The sequence below is a fragment of the Ictalurus punctatus genome, chromosome 6, assembly GCF_001660625.3.
Source record: "Ictalurus punctatus breed USDA103 chromosome 6, Coco_2.0, whole genome shotgun sequence".
NCBI lineage: Eukaryota > Metazoa > Chordata > Actinopteri > Siluriformes > Ictaluridae > Ictalurus > Ictalurus punctatus.
The window spans coordinates 6,481,895-6,505,759 of record NC_030421.2 but is presented as its reverse complement, the minus strand read 5'-3'; the positions used below and the strand labels follow the sequence as shown (position 1 = coordinate 6,505,759).

Genomic DNA, 23,865 nt, shown 5'->3' with positions numbered 1-23,865 from the left:
TTCTCGCACACCAGTTGGTCGATTATAAGGCTTGCAGCAGCTATCGGCCAAATTCCTGCCTCTCAACCATTAGCCTACTCTCAGTGACTGCGCGAAGGTGAAGCACTGTTGCGTACTGCATCAAACAGTTGTTTGACAATAACAGTAAATACCAGCTGTCCTGAGTTGAAACAATGCCCATGGCCTTATAAGGTCAGTTTTGATTTCCTGTTATCGCATTGCTTCGTAATACATGGCCATTCAAATGTTGTAAATGATAGCAGAAGGTACACTCGTGGCACATGATATTTTATTTTATTCCATGGCTTGACTTCAGCCACCTCTCCACAGCTGATGATGGATCATACTGCTGAAGTTGCAATGAGGATCAGGTCTGAAAGGCGTGAGGATGTGAGACTGCTGCGGACATCTGATTTTATACTCTTTTGGGCACTAAAGGCTCTTTCGCAGTTGGCAAAGCTGATTGGCAGAACAAGAAGAATCTGAACAAGATGAAGAATGTTTTGCATCTCATCTCTGTAGGGCTACTTCAGCAGCAGTGTCTGGTACAGGTCCAGGTAGGACTTGCCATGAAGATCATTAGACATTCACCTTTTCAAGAATCTCCATTCCCCATCAGGACAAGCTGCGTGTCATTTGCTGTTTGAGTGCACTGTGATTTTCACATTTGAAACTGCGCGACCCTGATACAAAGTCTGTTTTACCGGCTAAGCTAGGTTTTCAACTGCAGTACTTGTATATAATCACATCTTCCTCCTCATCATACAAAAGCCGATCAAAGTCCGACAGCCACTGAGTCTGGAACATTCGCTTTTCCATGTCACTTTTTGATTCAGAGTGCACAATCTTTTCTGCCACATTTGACAAGCTTGGCTGAGGTTTGCCACCGCATTCACCATTTTTTGTCTGCAAAGAACTGGACTTTTCTTTGCACTGGAAAACAAAAAAATTATCAAGCGTTTTCTGCTTAGACTGGAATTTTCACTTTTTTGCATCCATTTGCATCCACAGTACAATAAAGAAAGAAGACTATTTAGATCTAGTGTGTCAATTCTCTTTACATGGCATGTGTAGCCTATCTCTTTCTCTCACGTTGAGTGCACGTGTATGAGAGAAAGCGACAGAGGGAGCTCTCAGCTAAGAGACTGTGTGTAAAGCGGACTGAGCAGGCATTGAAATTATCCATTTCCAACCATCCATCCATTTTCTACACCACCTGTCTTGGTGAGGGTTGCAGTGGCAGCATACTAAGCAGGGCAGACCAGACCTCCCTTTCGCCATTGACAGATTCCAGCTCCTCCTGGGGGATTACCAGGTGTTCCTGGGAGATATAATCCCTCCAGCATGTCCTGGGTCGGCCTCGGGGTCTCTGCCCAGTGGGGCGTGTCCGGTAGAGCTGTACAGGCATCTTTCCAGGTGGCATCCTTACCAGACGCCCAAACTCACCTCAACATCCTCTCGATCCGGAGAAGCAGCGAATAGCAGCGACGAGGCTTATCCGGATTACTGAACTCCTCACCCTATCCCTAAGAGTGAGTCCAGCAACCCTTCGGAGAAACCTCATTACCACCGCTTGCACTCACGATCTCATCCTTTCGGTCATTACCCAACGTTCATGACCATAGGTGAGGATGGAGAGGTAGATTGACGTGTAAACCGCGAGCCTTGTCCGAGGGCTAAGCTCCCGCTTCACCACCACGGACTGATCCATCACCCGCAATACTGCAGATGCTTCAGCAATCCTCCTGTCAATCTCACGCTCACCTTTTCCATCACTCGTGAACAAAACCCAGAGGTACTTAAACTCCTCCCCTAAAGGCAGCTGCTCCCCTCTAACCTGGAGTGGACAAGCCACTCTTTTTTGAGGGAGAACCATAGCCACAGACTTGGAGGTACTGATTCTCATCCCAGCCGTTTCACACTTGGCAGCGAAATGCTAGAGTGTGTGTTGAAGGTCACAGTCGGATGGGGCAAGAATGTATGTCATCTGCATACAGCAGTGATAGCACCTCCAAGCCCCCAAACCGGATACTCTCTCTACCTTGGCTGTGCCTTGATATTCTGTCTATGAAAATCACAAACAGTAGTGAGGACAAGACACACCCTTGGCACAGTCCAACACCCACCTTGAACGTCTTCGACTTAACACCAAGAATACGGACACAGCTCTCGCTCTGGGAATAAAAGTACCGGATGGCACGAATAAGCGGCCCCGGTAGCCCATACTCCCTCAACACCTCCCATGAGACATTCCAGGGAATACAGTCATATGCCTTCTCCAAATCCACAAAACACATGTAGACTGGATTAGCATGCCCACATGCCCCCTCAAATATCTGTGAAAAGACAAAGAGCAAGCCCGTTGTTCCACGGCCCGGATGGAATCCACATTGTTCCTCCTGAATCTGAGGTTCAAATATAGGATGAAGTCTCCTCTCCAGCATTCTCGCATAGGCTTTACCAGGAAGGCTGAGAAGTTTGATCCCTCTGTAGTTGGAATACACCCTCTGGTCCCCTTTCTTGAAGATGGGGACCACCACCCCAGTTTGCCAATCCAGTGGAACTGAACCTGCCTTCCACGCAACATTGAAGAGGCGCGTCAGCCACGCAACCCCAATATTGTCCAACGCTTTCAACATCTCCAGACGAATCTCATCTACCCTTCAAAATTTGAGTTGAATTCAGACCGAGTTCCTGAACTGAAGTAACACCATCAACGATCCCAACCTTTTTAACAAAATGTAATGTCTGAGAGCAGTCTCAGGTGATTTTTAAGATGCATTTCCAGATCGTAAATCTATTTGATAATTAATGTACAGTCCCCTCCTAAAGTATTGGAACCTCAAACAACAGCAGTTGATGACAGGAACATTTTGAGAACACTCAAGAAAACCCCCAAAACAACAGTCAGTTACATCACCAGCAACCTCCACAAGGCAGGGGTGAAGGTATCACAATCCACATTTGAAAAAGACTTCAAGTGCAGAAATATAGAGGTCATACTAAAAGATGCAAACCACTTATGAGCACTAAGAATCAGAAGGACAGATTGGAATTCGCAAAGAAATACAGAAATGAGCCACAAAGGTTCTGGAAGCAAGATTAACCTCTTCCAACGTGATGGAGAAAGAAAGGATCTGCTTATGATCCAAAGATACAAGCTCATTGGTCAAGCATGGTGGAGGTAGTGTCATGGATTAGGCCTGCATGACTGCTTCTGGAACAGGCTCAGTAATCTTTATTTATTATATAACTCATGAAGGTAGCAGCAGAATGAGTTCAGAAGTCTGACAGGAACATTCTGTCTACCAATTTACAGAGAAACGCATCCAGTCTAATTGGAAGGAACTTCATCATGCAGCAAGACAATTATCCAAAACACACCGCCAACTCAACAATGGACTTTATCAGGGGAAAAAGTGGGAAGTTTTAAACTGGCCACGTCAATCACCAGAGCTTAATGCAACTGAACAGCATTTCACCTCCTGAAGTGGAGACTGAAGGGAGAAACTCCATTAAAAGGCAACAACTGAAAGTGGTACAAGTTGGTGCTACATCAATATTTAAATATCAGGAAATTATATTTGTCTTTTGATCACAAACTCAGATGATTTCAGTGTATAGCGAAAACAAAATAATTCCATTCCAATACTTGAGACTGTAAACATTAATAGTCAATACTTCTTAGCTGCAGTAGGGCTCAAATGACTGAAATTACATTTAAAATCCTAGAATTTATTTTTCAATTAATAGTGGCAGTGAACAGAACATTTTAAGGAAACAAATGGTCTCAGACTTTTGGACTTCATTGTACATTAGGTTTGTAGCTCCAGTTCGGAATTAAAGAAGGACATTTAGATCCTCAACATCCAAAATCCCTGTCTGATCCACTACATTTAGGAGTTTGTTTAAAATCATGTATATTTTTGCCGAACTATGGTTTTAAACTCACTGCTTGACATGAGTAAATTCATACTAATTAACTTGATCTTGCTTGCATTAGATCATCATTTTTGCCTTCCTGCTGTAGTCACACTTATGCGTTAATCACCATCTGGATGACTGCTGCGTTTCTGACACTAAAAAAACTTCCCACCGTCCCAGATTTCTATCTAATTAGTGGAATCCACCTCCTTATCCACCCAACTCTAGAGATTCTCACTCACATTATCAGCACACATTTCTCTTCTAAGTTTTTCTGTCAAATTTATTTTCAATTTGGACTGCAGGCTTATTGGAATTAGGCCTCATTTAGGTTAAGTTGTGTATAAATCTTTATGTAGGTAACTCAGTAACCGTGAGTTACCATGCAGAAGACTTACATTTAGCGACGGCCACAAAACTCCATAAAAGGCAAAGCTCACAGAGAGCTGAAGATGACAAAATGGTGACTAAATGGTGAAAGTGTGCCTCCTTTATGTGAGGTATGCTAAATCTTCTGTAATGCAGCTTAGGTGTTGCCCTAATGGCCCTTTTCAAAGAGTGCCATTACTTTTGTCATAATTGAAAGACTAGTCTGATTTTTCTTTTATGTATTGATTTGTTTTGGATTGCTTTCTTTCAAGACAGTAACATGAAATAAGAGTTACTAATTTATATATATATATATATATATATATATATATATATATATATATATATATATATATATATATATATAGTTTCATTTATACAATTTGAAACAGTTCCATCGAGGTTCAGATTATAGTAGGTTCCTCTCCTTTTATGTAAATTTAAACAAACTCTGGAAATCTTATAGGATACAATTGTTTCCCAAACGAAGTAGATTTTCCTGAATGCCACATTTCTTGAGGAGTAAATAATTAACGAATAAATGATTTCTTATCAGGTTTGATAAATGAGTTGGACTTCTGTGCCTTAATTCCATTAAAGAGCGTTTACATCCTGGCTCAGAGGGCTTCTGGGCTGTGGTTGCCATGCCAACCTCCTCTCCATGTCTCCCGGCTTGTCTTCCAAAATGTCACTCTGATTTTGTCGTGTTGTTATGCGTGTGTTCTTTTAGATGCTGCTGGCTTTTTTAGCTATAAATGTCAATTCGAATCTCGAGCTAGAAATGATCATTTAATTATATTTTGAACGCTAACTGACCGGTCATTTGGATGGACCTGGGTTAAGATAAGGATAAATAAGACACCAGTCATATTAATGTGCTCCTTGGAGGAAAACAGATCTCCTAAACTAACTTGAAAACCTTTTCTGAGTTCCTTCTCTGATACCTGAAACTTGTGGAAAAAAGTGTGAAAGAGCTTTTTGTTCACTGGTTTTCATGTCCAGCTCTGGCAGTCAGGAGAGTGTAAGCCAGTGTGGATATTCAGTGTCTTGGCACCTGAAACTGCGCCAGTGCACGATCCTGACAGGTTTACACACCCTGTCGCACCTGGAGGACGTGTCAGCGGAGTGGGAGGTGCCGCTGGGGGTCAGCGTGTCCACCAGAGGGCACTGTTCAGGAAAGAGGAAAAGCTACACAAAATACACTCGCCATGATTCAGTAGGAGTGAAAGTATTTAGGATTACTGTGACTCTGAAGGCTTACAAATGCATTAAAAGTGACCTGGATATTTAACCTGTAAGAGAGAAGTGAGGAAAGAGAAGAAAATAACTACGTTCACGTTTACAAGCTCAGATTGGTCCATCTTTATGGTTCACATTCAAGTTTGCAATTGATCAGAACCTGGGTTTAACCTGGGTCTGGAACAGTTTTTACCCCACCTCTGAGTGCATCTTAAATGCCTGAATATTATACCGATTATTCCTGTCTATTTCAAGTCTTTACTACAGTGCTGTTGGATTCTCAATTCTGATTGGTCAGAGGCAGCAATGAAAAGCGCAGGTTTGTGTTTATACGCTCTTTCTAATACGTTATTGTTTTTATAGTAATAAATGAATTAGGATTTGTATGGCGAACGCCACAGATCATTTAATGCAAATTATATACGGATGACATGTAACACATAAGCTTTAAGTTTAAGTTAATTCACAAAAATACTCTGCTCTCATGGATATCAGACTATATTCAAAAAAATATATCTTTGGTAAATATAGGTGTGCAACAATTATTGGCCATTATAGTATGAATTCATATGAGAAAAATATATTTGAAGTACTGGTGAGACTTGAGATACTTGAAATCTGGGTGACTAGGAACAGGAAATTGTTCAAGAATGACTTCCTGTTTCACAGGGGTATAACTATGAGGTAACACATATAAGTTAATAAGATCGTTCTCAATTCAAAACCGTCCAGGCTCAAAAATACAGAGATATCAATATTTCCAAATTTCAACCACTCTTTATATTCACCTTTTGGAATTTGAAATATCGATATCTCTGTATATCAGTATGTCGGGCAAGATTCGAACACCATCATAATTACAGTTTCCAAATTCCAAAGAATAATCCTGAGTAAACGGGAAAGGAAAGAGGTATACACAAAAGCCTAACCAAATACAAAGATACAAAGACAAACAAGATACATGTGCACGATAACCGATGAAAAGTCTGTAGAATTTGGGGGAGGGTGCCCTCTGGTGGTGTGGCGGTCCCTTTCAGATGTGAAGTGATAGAAAAGGAACAATTCTGAACAGTAGTTCGAAATGAAGTGTTCTCCATTAGTGTTTTATACCTCATTTAGATTTACATTTAAGGCATTATTCGATACTTACAAGTACTTTACGTACTTTAAGTACTTTTCTTAATCAATCAATATGGAAGTCTAGAAGGCCATGCGTTATTTATTTATTGATTGATAAAAAAGATACCAAAGTTAGTTTTTTGAGATCACAACATATTTTTTCTTATGTCGAAATGCAGTACTGAATGGATATATAGATGAATGGATGGATGGATGGATGGATGGATGGATGGATGGATGTATTTTATTGATCCTGAAGGGAAAATTTGTGAAACATATACAGTGAGGGAAAAAAGTATTTGATCCCCTGCTGATTTTGTACGTTTGCCCACTGACAAAGAAATGATCAGTCTATAATTTTAATGGTAGTTGTATTTGAACAGTGAGAGACAGAATAACAACAAAAAAATCCAGAAAAACGCATGTCAAAAATTTTATAAATTAATTTGCATTTTAATGAGGGAAAAAAGTATTTGACCCCCTCTCAATCAGAAAGATTTCTGGCTCCCAGGTGTCTTTTATACAGGTAACGAGCTGAGATTAGGAGCACACTCTTAAAGGGAGTGCTCCTAATATCAGTTTGTTACCTGTATAAAAGACACCTGTCCACAGAAGCAATCAATCAATCAGATTCCAAACTCTCCACCATGGCCAAGAACAAAGAGCTCTCCAAGGATGTCAGGGACAAGACTATAGACCTACACAAGTCTGGAATGCGCTACAAGACCATTGCCAAGCAGCTTGCTGAGAAGGGGACAACAGTTGGTGCGATTATTCGCAAATGGAAGAAGCACAAAAGAACTGTCAATCTCCCTCGGCCTGGGGCTCCATGCAAGATCTCACCTCGTGGAGTTGCAAAGATCATGAGAACAGTGAGGAATCAGCCCAGAACTACACAGGAGGATCTTGTCAATGATCTCAAGGCAGCTGGGACCATAGTCACCAAGAAAACAATGGGTAACACACTACGCTGTGAAGGACTGAAATCCTGCAGCGCGCGCAAGGTCCGCTGCTCAAGAAAGCACATATACATGCCCGTCTGAAGTTTGCCAATGAACATCTGAATGATTCAGAGGACAACTGGGTGAAAGTGTTGTGGTCAGATGAGACCAAAATGGAGCTCTTTGGCATCAACTCAACTCGCCGTGTTTGGAGGAGGAGGAATGCTGCCTATGACCCCTGGAACACCATCCCCACCGTCAAACATGGAGGTGGAAACATTATGCTTTGGGGGTGTTTCTCTGCTAAGGGGACAGGACAACTTCACCGCATCAAAGGGACGATGGACGGGGCCATGTACCGTCAAATCTTGGGTGAGAACCTCCTTCCCTCAGACAGGGCATTGAAAATGGGTCGTGGATGGGTATTCCAGCATGACAGTGACCCAAAACACACGGCCAAGGCAACAAAGGAGTGGCTCAAGAAGAAGCACATTAAGGTCCTGGAGTGACCTAGGCAGTCTCCAGACCTAAATCCCATAGAAAATCTGTGGAGAGAGCTGAAGGTTCGAGTTGCCAAACGTCAGCCTCGAAACCTTAATGATTTGGAGAAGGTCTGCAAAGAGGAGTGGGACAAAATCCCTCCTGAGATGTGTGCAAACCTGGTGGCCAACTACAAGAAACGTCTGACCTCTGTGATTGCCAACAAGGGTTTTTAAACCAAGTACTAAGTCATGTTTTGCAGAGGGGGTCAAATACTTATTTCCCTCATTAAAATGCAAATCAATTTATAACATTTTTGACGTGCGTTTTTCTGGATTTTTTTGTTGTTATTCTGTCTCTCACTGTTCAAATAAATCTACCATTAAAATTATAGACTGATCATTTCTTTGTCAGTGGGCAAACGTACAAAATCAGCAGGGGATCAAATACTTTTTTCCCTCACTGTACACGCAAGACCTTTCAGGACTTCCGTACGTCCCTCGATTGCTCCGATTCTCAGATAAGTAGCCAATCTAGCCCAACTTATTAACATCACAGCTATGAAACAAGCACAATTAAGTATGAAATCTGATTTGTGCTACTACAACCTTGTAAAGTGAATGTAGTCAGACAAAGAGAGAGAGACCGAGAGAGCAATGGGGGGAGGTGGTTCAGTGAGGTCCTACTGTATTTTACAGATTGTTTAATATCAGGAGCGCTATCATTTAGATTTATGTTGGCCTTGTGATAAAAGTGTCCATATTAAATAAGCAGATTTATTACCCACACTGCACGGCACCCTTCACATCTCTCTCAGTGTTATTCTAATGAAGCAGCACGGATGGATTCGGGTTTTCAGTGTTGGAGGAGTACTTTGCTACAGTGTACTGTTCTCAGTCAAGCTCTTCACTCGAGCCTCCGTTTGAGATCGATTGTTTGAGACGTCCATGTTTTAGGCGAAGGAACCTTTGGAGGGTGTCATTTAAAGGTGAAAGAAAAGCCGAAACATGGACCGTGCAGCGTGTGTCAGACATTCAAGAAGTTAAAGTAATTTAATTATGACCAGAGAGACCTGTACATTGCAGCACATCAGATTTATTATGTTTTTTTTTTTTCATTGCCTAGTTATGACCTGTTCTATGGTATGAGTCCTGAAAGAGTCTTAAAAACAGAGAGGATGCGTCCGAAAAACAAACCTTGATTTACAAATGCGGTAAAACACCGTGCATTAGATCGTACAATAAAACACCATGGTTATATCTCTATATATTATAAATAAATATATTACTTTTATATACTTTTTTCCCCCAAAGAGTTTACATTACATTTCATGGAGCATGGATTGTTTCATTGTTGTTGTTTTTTAAATTATTATTATTATTATTATTATTATTATTATTATTATTATTATTATTAATAGCAGGGATGGTCTGATCTTCACAATCCCACACTGAATGAATCTGAAGGTCCACCAGGAACCTTTTATTACCTGTAATAGCTAATTAACACAGAACAATCAATAACTTCAACAAGAACCGCATGGTATAATGACAACGAAGGCTCGTTAACGGCAAAAGACGAGCATTTCCAGTAAACACGTTCATTCACCTGTAATCGGACAGGACGTGCAGCCATGAGCGCGTGCAGACCTCAGAGTGAGTGAACGAGTGAGTCGGAGGAAAGACAGGATGATGCTTCCAGCAGAGAGAAAAAAGAAAGGGAGAGACAGATCTGTTCTTTCTTGTTTACAGTGGAAGGTTTTAAGATGAAAGGAAAGCTCTCTGGCCAGAAGGACAAAGGGGAAGGACACACACACACACACACACACACACACACAGACATTCAGAGTAAGGTTATTGAAGATTATACCGAGTTTATACCTCCAAGGTTGCCAGATTTTTCTTGAGTAAAATCCCCAAGATGGGGTTTTTCACTAGCATCAAGACCACCACCTTTAAACATAAGCACTTGCCTTTAAGCCTGATATAATCAGGGATAGAAAATGAAAATCAAATCACTGTTTGACCTCATGGGTGTCCTCCGGGATCTCTGGTTTCCTTCCACTGTCCACAAACATGCAGATTAGCTAAACTAAATAGCCCAGAGGTGAGGATGTGTCCGCATGGTGTCCTTTGATGGATTGGCATCCCATTCAAGATGAATTCTCCTGCCCTGTACCCAGTGTTACTGGGTTTTGCTCTGACTCGACTGCGACTCTGACCAGGATAAAGCGCTTACTGAAGATAAGTGAATGGAAAATAATTAGTCAGGAGCATTTGTTTTTTAACTTGAGGGGTGCCAAAAAGTCTGGAGCGTGATCGTATGGGGAGTCAGTGATTTTCGGGTACGGATGTAACACTATGTTGTAGGTTCAGATATCAGTGCTGAGTCTTGGGCTTGGGCTTTGTAGCAGTCAGGCTGTGGGCAGGTGGGAGTGATAAACTATTGCTGCCACTGTCACGGCTCCTAACGATCGTCTTCAGCCGCACCGATGAGGCGTGGGAAAAGAAGGAAAAACATCTCATCTTTACGATCAGGATCTGAGCGCCTCCTGATGTGATGCACAGAGATGAAAGCCTGCGTTCCTTTGTTCATTTCTCTGTTGCTGTCTTCATTGGCATGGCTTAGAGAAGCGCTGAGCTCAGCGATTTGCTGACGACCGTTTCCTTACGATGCTGGAATCGGTGTGAAAGGACTCGGCGGGAATCCTCCCAAACTCTGGCGCATTCGAGAAAGTGCTGATTCGGCTCGAAATCCCTGCGATCATGCCGAGAATCCCAGAAGTCCGATAAGTCATGCGCTGAGCTCCTCACACACACACACACACACACATATTGATTTTAGCTGAGTGCTAAAAATGCATTGCTATGTTAAACATATCAGGAGTGTGTAGTAAAGAGTAGAAAGGAAAATCTTTTTTCTCATTTTCCGAGCAGAGACGACCGTCAGTTATAGTGAACCAACTCAAGTTTGTAGTTTTTCATCAGTTAATCGTGCAAGTGAGCAGCGCTACTGGGGCAAGATGTGTTTTAGGACACATTAATATCCAAATTATTCAAATAAGGAAGTGCTGTAACAGTCATTACAATGTACTGTATAAAACATATCGTTGCAGCTAGCTAGCTTTGAAAACAAATTAGCAGCACTGAAGCAAATTAGCCAGCTATCAACAACTTCTGCATCAGGGAAGCCATTAGCATATGGGAAGGTCTCATTAGTTGATGGCTGAACAATGAATATAAGTCAACGTATTTATTAATGCTTATTAACGGTGCAGTCTTAATTGTGTTCATGACAAAAATGATCACAAATGATCAAAAATGATTGAGCCCAAGAATTATATATATATATATATATATATATATATATATATATATATATATATATATATATATATATATATATATATATATATAAAAAATGAAGTGACTGAGGAAATGTAGAGTTTTGTTCTTTGGTCTAAGCAGGTCAAAATGCTAGCACATGCTTTTTAACATTGTGGGCGTGAAACTTGCTAGCTTGTTATCTGCCGTGGTTATAGGACACTTCACATAAAGGTCATCAGTTGTTGTTTTTTTTTTTAAATCTTATCACTGGCTGAACCTTTAGTTTAATATATGCTAGTTGAATGGGCTTTAGAACGAGGATGTAATTAGCAAGCTAATAGGACACCTTTTCTCTGCTAAGTTACACATTAACTAGCAACGTATGGGGCAGCTGTGGCTCAGTTGTTAGAGCGGGCTCTCCACTAATCGTAGGGTTGGCTCGCGTGACTCCACATGCCAAAGTGTCCTTGGGCAAGACACAAGTTGCTCCCGGTGGCAATTTAGCGCCTTGCCTGGCAGCTCTGCTACCATTGGTGTGTGAGTGTGTGTGTGTGTGAATGGGTGAACGAGACACAGTGTAAAGCGCTTTGGATAAAAGCGATATATAAGTGCGCCATTTACCAATGTAATGTTGGCTATTAGGGCTTTTTCGAAACGAAATGATATGGCAATTAGCGCTTTTTAGAAAACAAAGTGAGACGCTGAATAGTTGCTAAGAGATGAATATGAAGCACTGGGATTGTTCCCTCTCTCTCAGCATGGGCGCCTCACTCTCTCATTTAGCACAGATCAGATCTGACACTTGATCATTGTATTGTATTAGCACACCGCCATCTAAATCACCCCCAGCAACTCCTCTGCTCTCTGCTTGATTGGATTTTTCTTCAGAGTTTCAGCTCCAACCTCAGATGGTAAATCTTCCCACATGTAAAGGCATCATATTTCAGCTAAGAACATTTCCTTCTCTGTCTTTCAGCAGTAAGGCGAAATCTTTTCCCATCCGCCGGTTCTGATGGCAGACGGTCGGCAGCCTGAGGACAGCGCCTCCCAGTGGGCATCGCCAGGAACCCAGGACCCCTCCAGTCCCGTGGGAGAGAATGGTTTCCCGTACAGGACGTGCCAGCCTGGTGCTGCGCACGCCGCCACCGCTGCTTCCTACGCCAAAGAGAACGGCTTTAACGGAGACCTGCCCTCGGGCCATGAAGTTACTGCAGGTAGGAACATGAAACTGAGAACACCAGTCATGGTCTACATGCTAGACATGGGTTCTTTAAGGGATCAGTGGACGGGAAAAAGTTCCTGAAGGGGTTCCACGTCCCTCACCTCTAAGGGTTCCTCTAGAGAGACACTCCATTTCCCTTTAGGGCGCCAGATACAGTCACCTCCGAAATTATTGGAACGGCAAGGCCAATTCATTTACACCATGGACATTTGGGTTCGAGATCAAAAGATGGAGAATAGAGTTTATGGTTTCAGCTTTTATTTCTTGTATTTACATGTAGAGGTGTTAAACAGCATAAAACATAGAACTAGAACCTTTTCTATCAGACCACACAATTTTTAGGTGAGCAAAAGTATAGGAACAGATAGGTTTTGAAGTAAATAACACTTCATTTTTGGTTGCACATCCCTTGCTTGCAATAACTGCATCAAACCTATGACTCACTGACATGTGACGCTTTCCCAGGTTTTTACCAGTACTTCCTGTTGATTGTCCTTAGTCTAATACAGAAACTCTCACTGGCCTTTGAAATGTAGCTCTGTCACAATTCTACATTTTCTTCACTTTATGTTGTTGCACTACAAGCAATTGTCTAATATTTTCGGTTAGATGTGTTACATGATCAGACTGAATTCATTCTTCTTTTTTTTTTTTTTTTTTTTACTCTAATAGCTAACTAATCCACTTTTTGCTGGTATCGGCCCAATCTCGAGCCTGAGTATCGGATTGGTGCCATCTTTACTAAAATATACACTAACACCGTTCTTTGTCTGAGGAGGAAGATACAGATCTCGCACTTCAGCAGAAATCGGAGGTAAGAGCGAGAGATTGTAGGGATGTGGAACAAAAGGCTGCACTGACTGCAGGGGATTGGGTGCCATGGCAACTCTCAGAAGCAAGTACTAACGCCAGGAGCTTGGGTTAGAGAAAAAAAGGCACACGCTTGAAAATATGTATGAAAAATACGCACTGTTTCCGGTCCTGTCGCTCGATCTGAGCGAGAATAAAACAGAATCTAACTCAGAACAGAACAGAACAGGAAATAGTGCCCATATTTAGCACCTGGATGATTAAACGTGAATCTACTGGAATCAGATTCTGAGTGTCATACACTATACTACTGAAACAGTATACTAATACTACTACCTCACACACACACACACTTTATTAAGAACACCAATTCAATTATGCAATGTATCGGCATGATTTTATGTATTGCTCTGCTGACATGATCAACTGCATGAATTAGCAACTGTACATGTGTTCCTAATAAAGTGGCCATTGAGTGTATACATTATGCACTATACACACACGTGCATTATGCACATATACACTATACACACACATGTGTACATCACTGACTGACTGGCACACACAAACACACACACACACACACACAGGCCACGCCCAGTTCTCCTTTTTTTCCTTTTCTTTCATTTCTTTCTTTCTTTTGTCTTTTTGGCCCCTGTCTTTCTTTTACTTTCTCTTTTACTTGCTCATTTCTGTTCTTTCTTTCTTCCGTTCTTTCTCTCCTCTTTCTGATACATACCTCACAGGCTGACTTTTTCTTTTATCTTTCTTACTATAAAGCCGTGTGTCTGTGTGGCGGTTTGTTGTGGTGATGTTTTGCTGAGAGAGAGCATTAGAGCGGCTGTTCACATTCAGTGTCGTGACTTGAGGAGGAGTGCGGAGTGGGTGATGTGGGAAGCGGCGAGAGGGAAAAAAAACAGAAAGGGAGGGGAAATAATAAAGGGGAGAGCGATGAGAGGAAAGAGACTGAAGATTAAGAGAGAAGGACGCAAAGAAGAGGAGAAAAAGGTTAAAGACTCTCAGGCATCGGTCAGAGGAGTACAAGGATGTGGGAGGCAAGGTGTGATCTACAAAAACACTTTTGGATGTATGTGTGTGTGTGTGTGTGTGTGTGTGTGTGTGTGTGTGTGTGTGTGTGTGCAGACTCAGACTCTAGAGGACTCTCTGAACTCCACTATACATTTTGCATGCTGTTAGTAATGTGTATCCCTCCTTTCATCGGTCCATCCTGATCACTCATTCTTGCTGATGCTCTTTATCCCCTGGTCCCTGAGGCTCTCCAACCTTCTCTGTTTTTCTCTGCTTTTCTTTCTCATCCCCCTCCCCCCATCTTCCTCTTCTTTCCCTGATAACTGTGTTTATAGCACCTTAGCACCTTTCATATACAAAAATGCAAGACAATTCTTTCTCAACAGTAAAATAGTATTTAAACAAAAACAGAAACAATTAGCTGTCTAAAAATTAGCTGTCTAACAACAACAACAACAACAACAATAAAGTCAAGGACTAGAACTTGTAGATACAGAGGCCACATCTCCTTCACTGAAGCTGCAGGTACATCGGCCACGGCTCCTTCACTGGGACTAATATTAATAGGCCCCACCTCCTTCCCTGGAACTGACAGGTGCACCGGCCATGTCTCCTTCACTTGGGCTGATAGATATATAAGGCACACCTTCACTGGGACTGGCAGATACAGAGGCCACACCTCCTTAAGTGCAATTGACAGGTCAACAGGCACTATAAGACACACCTCCTTCACAGAAATTGACAGAAACACATGCCACACCTCCTTCACTGGAATTGACAAATACACAAGTTATACTTCCTTCACTTGGGCTGACAGATATATAAGCCACACCTCCTTCACTGAAATTAACAGGTACACAGGCCACACCTCCTTCACTTGGGCTGACAGATATATAAGCCACGCCTCCTTCACTGGGACTGACGGATGCAGAGACCACACCTCCTTCACTGGAACTTACAGTATGACTGATTTGTAACGGCGAATCTTCACGCCCTTACTTCTCTGACTTAATTATTAATCACATCACATCTCTATACCAGTGAGCGTTCCCTGTCCGTGTGCGGCACGGCATCAATCATGAGCCTGTCACTAAAACCATGAAACCCGATCGACCTGTTCCTCTCACAAACATGCGAAATTAATGAGCTTGCTTTGCTCGTTTAATTTAGTCATCATGTGTTTCTGTGGCCTGAGGGTACCTTCCTGCCTCTGCTATACCTGGTGTAACGCTCACGCTAGAGCTTTAGCATTCCTGCAGAGTTGTCAGGAAAGACCTTGAACTGGAGCACAAAGCCAGAGATCAGTGGAGCTTTGTGTGAGAGTGAGTGTGTTTTACAGAGCCAGGAGCTATATAGTTATAAGCTTTCCAAACACCACAGAGACTTTTAAACCAACACTGGCTTTCTGGTGTCACTCTATGACATTAAAAGCGAGAGAGGAAGTGATTTGGAAAGAAACAAGGTGGAGAGGTAGAGATTTATTTTCTAGTTGGCTCCGTTTCTAGCCTTTCCACTTTTCAAAACGACCCAGGGCGCTCCACGTCTTTAAATTTGCAACGTCGCGCTCTTGACCATCATGCCTGTCCAAGCTTACCCACCATGTTTAACATCTCAATCCATATGCGTCATGTAACTGGCCATGAGACATGGCTTGTGGACTCCTTTTTTTTTCTTTCTTTTCTCTCCAGAGTTTTGATTGGACATTCACAAAAACAACCCTGACTTTGACTTTGCGTCTTGTTCCTTGCTATAGAAATTCCCGTCTTAAATCTTGTGATGGAGAGACGAAGCGTCAGGAAGTGTCGAAGCTGTTCAGAAGCCGGTGTTGAAAAATGGTTCATTACTTGATTCTTCGAGTGTCCACTAGATAACTCTAACGGGCAAAAACAGTATACGCCTGCAATTGTCACTGATGTAATCATGTCTGTAAGATTCGACTCTCCAGAGATACTTAAGACTACGTGACTTCACTTGGATGATGATGGTGGTTTGTTTAAATGGGCAACGAATGAGGCGTCCACCTATGATGTATAAATAAGTAGTACGCTCTTCCTGACAAAAAAAGGGTACAAAACTGCTTGTATTTGGGGTGATGGCTTCAACGTACACCTTTTATATACCAAGTAAGGTAAACAGTGCACATTAAAGGGACTTTTAAAAGATTTAAGGTAAGATTTGTGAAAATAGGTCTCGAATGGGTTAAATGAATGGAGTTGAATAAGATTTAAATGCTTTTCTTTTTTTAAATCACTGAGCCCGCCCTCATGTTTTCCAACCATGCACATAAACCTCGGCCCACAAAACTTATAGGGGTGCAACTAGAGTTGACATTATTAGCAAAGAACTGTCATTGTCAACATTCGACTGCTTGAAAACCAACATATAAACATGCAGAATTCTTTGAAGGGGAAATTTGAATGGGGGGGGGGGGGGGGGGGGGTGTCTATAAAATGACTGACAAGAGGCCAACCCAAATTCAAACAGACATTGTGGCCAGTGGGCAGGTTTCCAAGTGGAGTGTATACACTTGTTCTGTGAAAATGGCTTTATTTATTTATTTATTTATTTATTTAATTATAATGGACTATATTCATGTTTCCAGCTGAAGGTACAAAAGACAAGGGCAACACGGAAATGTACAGTCTAGTACTGTTTTTTTCTTTTTTCTTTTGAGAGTGTATGTCCTGTTCACCTTGTACATTCGATAAATATGAATAACTAAGTTTCTGATTCAGAGAGAGAGGGAGAGAGAGAGAGGGGTAGTGTTGGATAGCAGAGCCTGCGGTAACTGTTGATTTGAACCGCAGTGATTATATCGGAACGTCTCACGCCTTTTGAGCACCAGCCGGATCGACCTTCTGCATCCCGCTGTGAAAATTTATCGCTGTCTGAGGAGCTGCTATTCTCTCTGACTTTCCAAGACATTCTCAAAGACTTTCTCGGTCCGTGATGTCATCCTGCGGACCACGGGCGATCTGTGCGTACGGAAAATACAAGAAAGCACTCGATGACACTGCATGCTCATGTCGTTGCTCTGTAGGATTGCTGGTTTGAGAAACAGCTCTCGGGATCAAGCAGAAGTCGTTATGATGGAGTGTGTGTGTGTGTGTGTGTGTGTGTGTGTGTTTTTTTTTTTTTTTTTTTTTTTTAGTACAGCAGAGAATATAAGCCTGTAATAAAGTTAATGATAGAGGATGTTTCTCAGGCTGCACACGACATGAGTCAAGAGCGCGCACACACCCACACATGCTCTGTCGGCCAAGGCGTGCTCAGAGCATGAGCTCGTCCCGGGCCTAGGCGGCACGTTGCCGTGGCAACAGCTCCGCTCTTCTGTGCCGGGTGTAGTAGCCGTATCCCCCCACCTCGTCGGCTTTTTGTTTTTTTTGGGGGGTTCTTCAGACCTCGTACATGCACCGCCGTGCCTCAGTAGCTTCTCTTCTGGGTAAGTCAGTAGATTTGACACAGTCGGGGGGTCTTTTATACGAATCTGGTGGTATTCTGTCTTTTATCTGGCGCGAGGGTCGCATTATAACAGATGGTACGTTACTCTATTTCTAGTCAGGAGAGCATGAGTAAAGTGAGTCTTTGTGCTTAATGGTGATGTATTAGGCATGGTTAATGCACTAGAACTTTGTTTCATATCATGTGGACTGATTATGAATTTCTTCAGAACATGTCGGAATGATGTAACGCTCGCCGCCCTGATGAACGAGGGTTCTTTTGTTTTGTCGTATTTATAAAGCTATTACGAAAAAGCAGGTGACACATCTTGCTTTATATATATATATTGTGTTTGCGTATGTATATATATGTATATATATATATATATATATATATATATATATATATATATAAAATGTGTGTGTGTGTGTGTGTGTGTGTATATGTGTGTGCGTGTGTGTTATTAAGATAAGACTTGATCCATAAAGGAGGTGACCTCATGCAGATTATTTGTGTGTGTGTATGTGTGAGAGTGTATGAAGAATATCTGATTAGTATTCTGAACGTATCTCAGCCAGACGGGACCGTTTTGCTTGGAGGGGGGAGGGGGGAGGGGGGTGGACCGCGGGGAGGGGGTTGTACTCGGACACGTCTGGCCCAATGCGGCCGCCTGTCTGGCAGACACAAATTGGACAAAATGGTGGACTTGGATCAACAAAAGAAACAATGATTTGTAAAGACAGAGAGAACAAACCGGAATACTCAGTGAAATGTTCATGTTTAAATTGCACTGGGGGAAAAAAAAATGCTGCGTTAATAAAGCATTCGACAAAGGCAGTGATGAGCTGTCACATGTGCCCAGACGTCTGTGGGCAGACGCTGATAGTTACGTTGATGTAGGATCAGGTTCATCCGCCCACGCCTTAACCTCGCTTAGAATATCCCGGCTGCTCACGTTATTCAAAATATAAAGGAGTAAAAAAGGAAGGGAACGGGGTACGATTTTCCCCCCTTTTGCACAGACATATTCAAATGTATTCATTCAGCTAAGATGTTTAGTTTCCAGAAGATTCTTCTGACATTTCTCACACAGTTTCTTTCCATAAACATATCTATTAATGTCATCGTGTTTTCTTAGAAACGTTTGTGTCCTAGCACGGTTTATGAGGATTCGTATCAGAGTGTTTAGGAAGAATTCAAATCCAAGCACCACAAACCCGCTGTTGGATCGCTGAGCACGACTCCAAACCCTACATTCACACTAGCGAGCTTGTGAGATAGCATATGGGCGTGGCCTGTCTAGCTTCTCTTTTTTTTTTGCTTCCTATGAGAAACAGTAGTACGTACAATATATGTAACGTCTAAAGCGGACTAATTAAAGACAAATCAAAGAACAGTCTAGTCAGTGTGAAATTTGGTTGTTTGTTATACATGTTATGTGCTTGGATTCGTATAATCTTTATTGGTAGATTATACTGTAATAGCTGCGTTCGCTCACTAGAGGCGCCAACGATCTGTGCTACTTCCTTCCAAGCTTTATTTTTCTTCGTGTCTGTTTTTCGTGTCTTATACATATGAGAGATGTATATGGCAGGATAAGATGAAACCAGGGTTATATGGGTTTTTTTTTCCCATTTTAGTAAATGGGAATTAATTGTTCTGTAGGTAAAAGTTGTGAGTGGAGGAACTGAAGAAACATCGGACCACAGGAATGGTCAGAGGAATCGTTCTAGCAAATTGTTTGAATTTGTCACGCTGTATTGGCATTCCTACTTTGCAAAGAATGAGAAAATGTCAGTTCAGATTGTTGTTTTAACCGTTAAATCGTAAGACGCTTCGGATGAAAGTGTAAATCGCGACCTTGGTATCGAACGTCTCTGGCATTTTGGTCAAAAATTTGTAAACCTTATGAACGTGATATGTGGGAGAGTTTTGCAATACAGTTTTGCATTAAAAGAGTAAAATTGTTTGATGATACTTTTTCCATCCATCCATTTTCCGTACCACTTATCCTACTCTAGGTCACGGGGAGCCTGGAGCCTGTCTCAGGGAAGACGGGTCACAAGGTGGGGGACACCCAGGACAGGGTGCCAACCCATCGCAGGGCACAATCGCACGCACACATTCACACACTACAGACAATTTTTGGAAATGCCAATCAGCCTACAGCGCATGTCTTTGGACTAGGGGAGGAAACCGGAGTACCCAGAGGAAACCTCCAAAGCACGGGGAGAACATGCAAACGCCACCGAGGCCCCATGATATTTCATCAATGTCTAATTTAACTTTTTATTTAAAAAAAAAAAAAAAAGGATAGAAATTTTTTTTTTAAATGACGCATTTAAAATTGACATTTTTTAAAAATTTAAATAGATAAAAAAAAAAACATTTAACATAACAACAGCTGTTTCCAGCTGTCAGTTTGTAATTACTTGAAAAAATTAATTTAAAAAATATATCGTAGAAAAGCGGACTGTGAAATAATTTATCATGATATCGATATTATATCGTTATATCACCTAGCCCTAAACCTCAGTATGGCAAGCCAAAGGAGCAAGTAATCTCTCTCTCTCTCTCTCTCTCTCTCTCTCTGTATGTTTCTCTTTTCTCTGTCTCTCCCCCCATTTCTTTCTTCCCTTCCAATTCCACCTCTGTCTCCTGTCTTTCTCCCTCCATATCTCTCCCACTTCTCTCTTTCCTTCTCTCAGTCTCTATCTCAGCACATTTCAAATCAGGCATGTGGGTGAGAGGACGTGCAATTACAGCAAGCAGTTCTCTCGGTGTTGTACTAGGGAATGGCTAGTTCTCTACGTTCTCCGTGTTCTAGTGAACACCGATTATTCCCCAAAGCAAAACGCCACACATATCGCCAGCCTGGCCTGAGCACTGGTTGGATACCTACAGTTTGCGAAATGTGATGCTAAATAAATTAGCTGTCGCTGACTGGCATTTCGAGGTGTATGAATCATGCAGAGATGGATTTTACAGCCTGGTTCTGGTGAAAGGAGAGATCTGGGATTAATGAAAGATACTGTAACACTATAGAATCTTTTTAAAGAGAATCACACTGTGATTAAGCAGAGGTCTTGATAGTGTGTGTGTGTACTGCGTAGGCGGTTTTAGTTGTTTTGTTTTGCTTACATGTGTTTTGTGTGTGTGTGTGAGATAAGATGTGGGTGGAAGATGCTATGACTGAAGAGCACAAAAGCACTTTCTATAGCATAGAGAATGTGGGAGGATAAAGTGGTGCTTAACCAGTATATTTTTTACAGCCTTGATGTCATGCACCAGAAAAAGACTTTACAGTGCTTAACACACAGCAGTTCACTCAACAATTAGCTGTATACTAGTGAGTCAGTGCTAATTCATAGAAATGAACCGTGCATACATGTGAGAGTAGGCTGATATACTGTATGTGCTGATATTCGCCTATGCTTTTATCAGTTTACGATATTACCATGACATTACGTAAGAGGCACTATGTTGTCTGCCTTTTTTACTTTTGAACTGGGACAGGCTTTACGTCGGAATTGAAATTGCTGCCTAGACATTATACACAGTAGGGTCATTCCATCTCAAGTGATCCAATACAGGTTGCTCGTACCTCTATATGTTGGCATTGAAAACCCACCACTTTTTTTGCGGGTTTGTTTTTTTAGACTCTACTACCCCTAGCTCTGTAACCAGTGGAATCTCAAACCCAAATTTTTTACAGCAGAATGGTACTATAGAGGACTTATTTCTGTGAAAATTTCAGGTTCGTACCTGGTCCCCCACCGGTGTTTGGTAAGTTACTCAAAAAAAAGTAATCCACTACAGATGACTAATTGCTACTTTCAAATTGCAATTTGATTACATTACTGATTGCTGCATGTAAAAAGTAATCAGATTACTAATTAATTACTTTCATGTTACTTTCAAAACCTATCAAACCTACAAAAATACAAAGTGAAACTCAGAGTTCTCTCAGTAATTTTAGCGCGCGTCGATGTATGACATGATCAGAAAAGGTTGGATTTATAATAAAACGTGCCTCGGGTGTTGTTATTGTTTTTAGTACTACCAGACTGATAAAAATTAAAACTTTTCTAACTCTAACTGAGCTCTGCTCATATCATGTTCACGTAAACTGGAACTCATATAGACATTTAAACACCTTGTTTTCCTGCTCAGCATCAGAGGATGTTAGTGTTTCAGTTTCCCCTTTACTGTTTAAAAAAAAAACAACAACTTGTAAATCCATTTTTCTTCACACTGTCTGTGAGCGAGGTTTTGGCAGAATTGAGAGCTGTCAACCAATAAGACACGAGTATTTCTACGTATTTTCCTGTAAACCCTGTCGGATCGGTCTCGCCTCCGTTCACTGCAGATGCAAAATTACAACACCGCGGTCTTCTTCTACTACTGTTCGGTTTCGTATCGACGAACCGCTCCGAGTGGAGAATTATTCGGGGGTGAAGAAAAAAAATCTTCAGGGCAAAACCTGATTTATTTTAAAAATGAATTTTTACTTAATATTGTTTTCTTAACGCTAAATTTGTAACTCAAGTAACGTCGTTTTATTGACATCAGTAACAGTAATCAAATTACATACATTTAAAATGTATCAGGAAAAGTAATTTGATTACAGCAACATGTTACTTTGTACTTTTCACTTTTGTTACACCCAACTCTGTCACCCGAAATATTCGAGATGTTCAACTCGAAGGTTAGGAGAATTTTTAAAAAGTGCACTTTCTCACCCCCCCCAAAAAAAATTATAATAAGAGAAGTCTCAAACCTGAAATGTTCTCCATGAACACTATACTTACCTAGTTACCAACCTAAAAAATGAAGCCTGAGACTCAAACCCTTCCCATTATACATTGCCCTTAAAAATGGAAGTGTGAGCAACATTGAGTATTATAATTGGACTTAAGTTCTAAGTCTAAGGAACATGAATGTGCAAAATGTTTATATATCTACACATACCTCTTGTAATGTGCTCTAGAGATCAATTTTCGTTCCAAGGAGCTAGGTCCATCGTAGGTCCAAGATATATAACCAGATGTATAACTAAAATTTGTTGGGTGCCATAACACAAAGATGACCGTCGTAGTTAAACCAAGTAAAATATATATATATTTTTTTAAATCAAAAACCTGGTGGTTTTGCAATGCCAATATTTTGAGGTAATCACTCCAAAAAAAAATTCAACGGTCCGGCAACAAACTTGAGATGAAATGACCCAGTAACAATATGCTGAATATCACAATTCATACCACCAAAAGGGGCTTCAACAAAGTAAATTAGTCAATTTTTAAAATTTTTCTCTAAAATGTTTTTCACTTAATTTGTGTACATTGTATTGTCATATTGAGGGTAGAAAATCTTCTGATTTATTTTGGGTTAATCACACCCTCTGTGATTATAACAGCAGTGTGTAGACTTTGTATATCCACTTTGTTGTTTAGTCTCCTAATGAGAGGTTGCTTTGTTATTATTTTCAATGCGCTACTATAATGTTTTGAGCCCGCTTATGTCAGCTTGTTCTCTTGCCAGTCATCTAGATGAGTTTTCCATCCTGTGGTAATGTGATGTCTGAACTCATTTCCTTGAAATACTCAGCGACATATTAATTAGCAACAAATGGTCACTTTGTAAAACCCTCAGGCTTGAATGAGCTTCATGTATATTGTCTGAGATTCAGTGGCCAGATTATGAAGTGCATAATCTCTAGCCTTTGAGAATCATTAAGACATTTTATTGGATTCAGAGCAGTCGGTCTGTAAGCTTCATACATGTCCACTTTTAATTTCGAAGCTTTCTGTGCTCCTGTGTAGATCCCTTCCGCGTCTATAATGCAGGTTCTCACAATCCTTTTAGAATTTTTGTTGTTATTGTTGTTGTTGTTGTTACAATCACTTCGTTTTGCAGAGCACTATAAGGTCGGAATGAAAGGCCATCCCATTGTAATCTTGACCTA

At 41.2% G+C, this 23,865-nt stretch overlaps 1 protein-coding gene across 5 annotated transcripts in view; it reads left to right on the top strand.

The window, feature by feature from the left end:
* Window positions 1-23,865, top strand: part of map2 (microtubule-associated protein 2) — a 127,986-nt gene that overhangs the window by 68,225 nt on the left and 35,896 nt on the right. For 4 of the 5 annotated variants that reach the window (XM_053680750.1, XM_053680754.1, XM_053680752.1 and 1 more), the window contains one exon: window positions 12,375-12,612. In XM_053680750.1, coding sequence (XP_053536725.1) covers window positions 12,411-12,612 — 202 coding nt within the window. In that variant the 5' untranslated portion in view covers window positions 12,375-12,410. The remainder of the gene's footprint in view (window positions 1-12,374; window positions 12,613-23,865) is intronic. The other variant, XM_053680751.1, reaches the window with a different exon arrangement.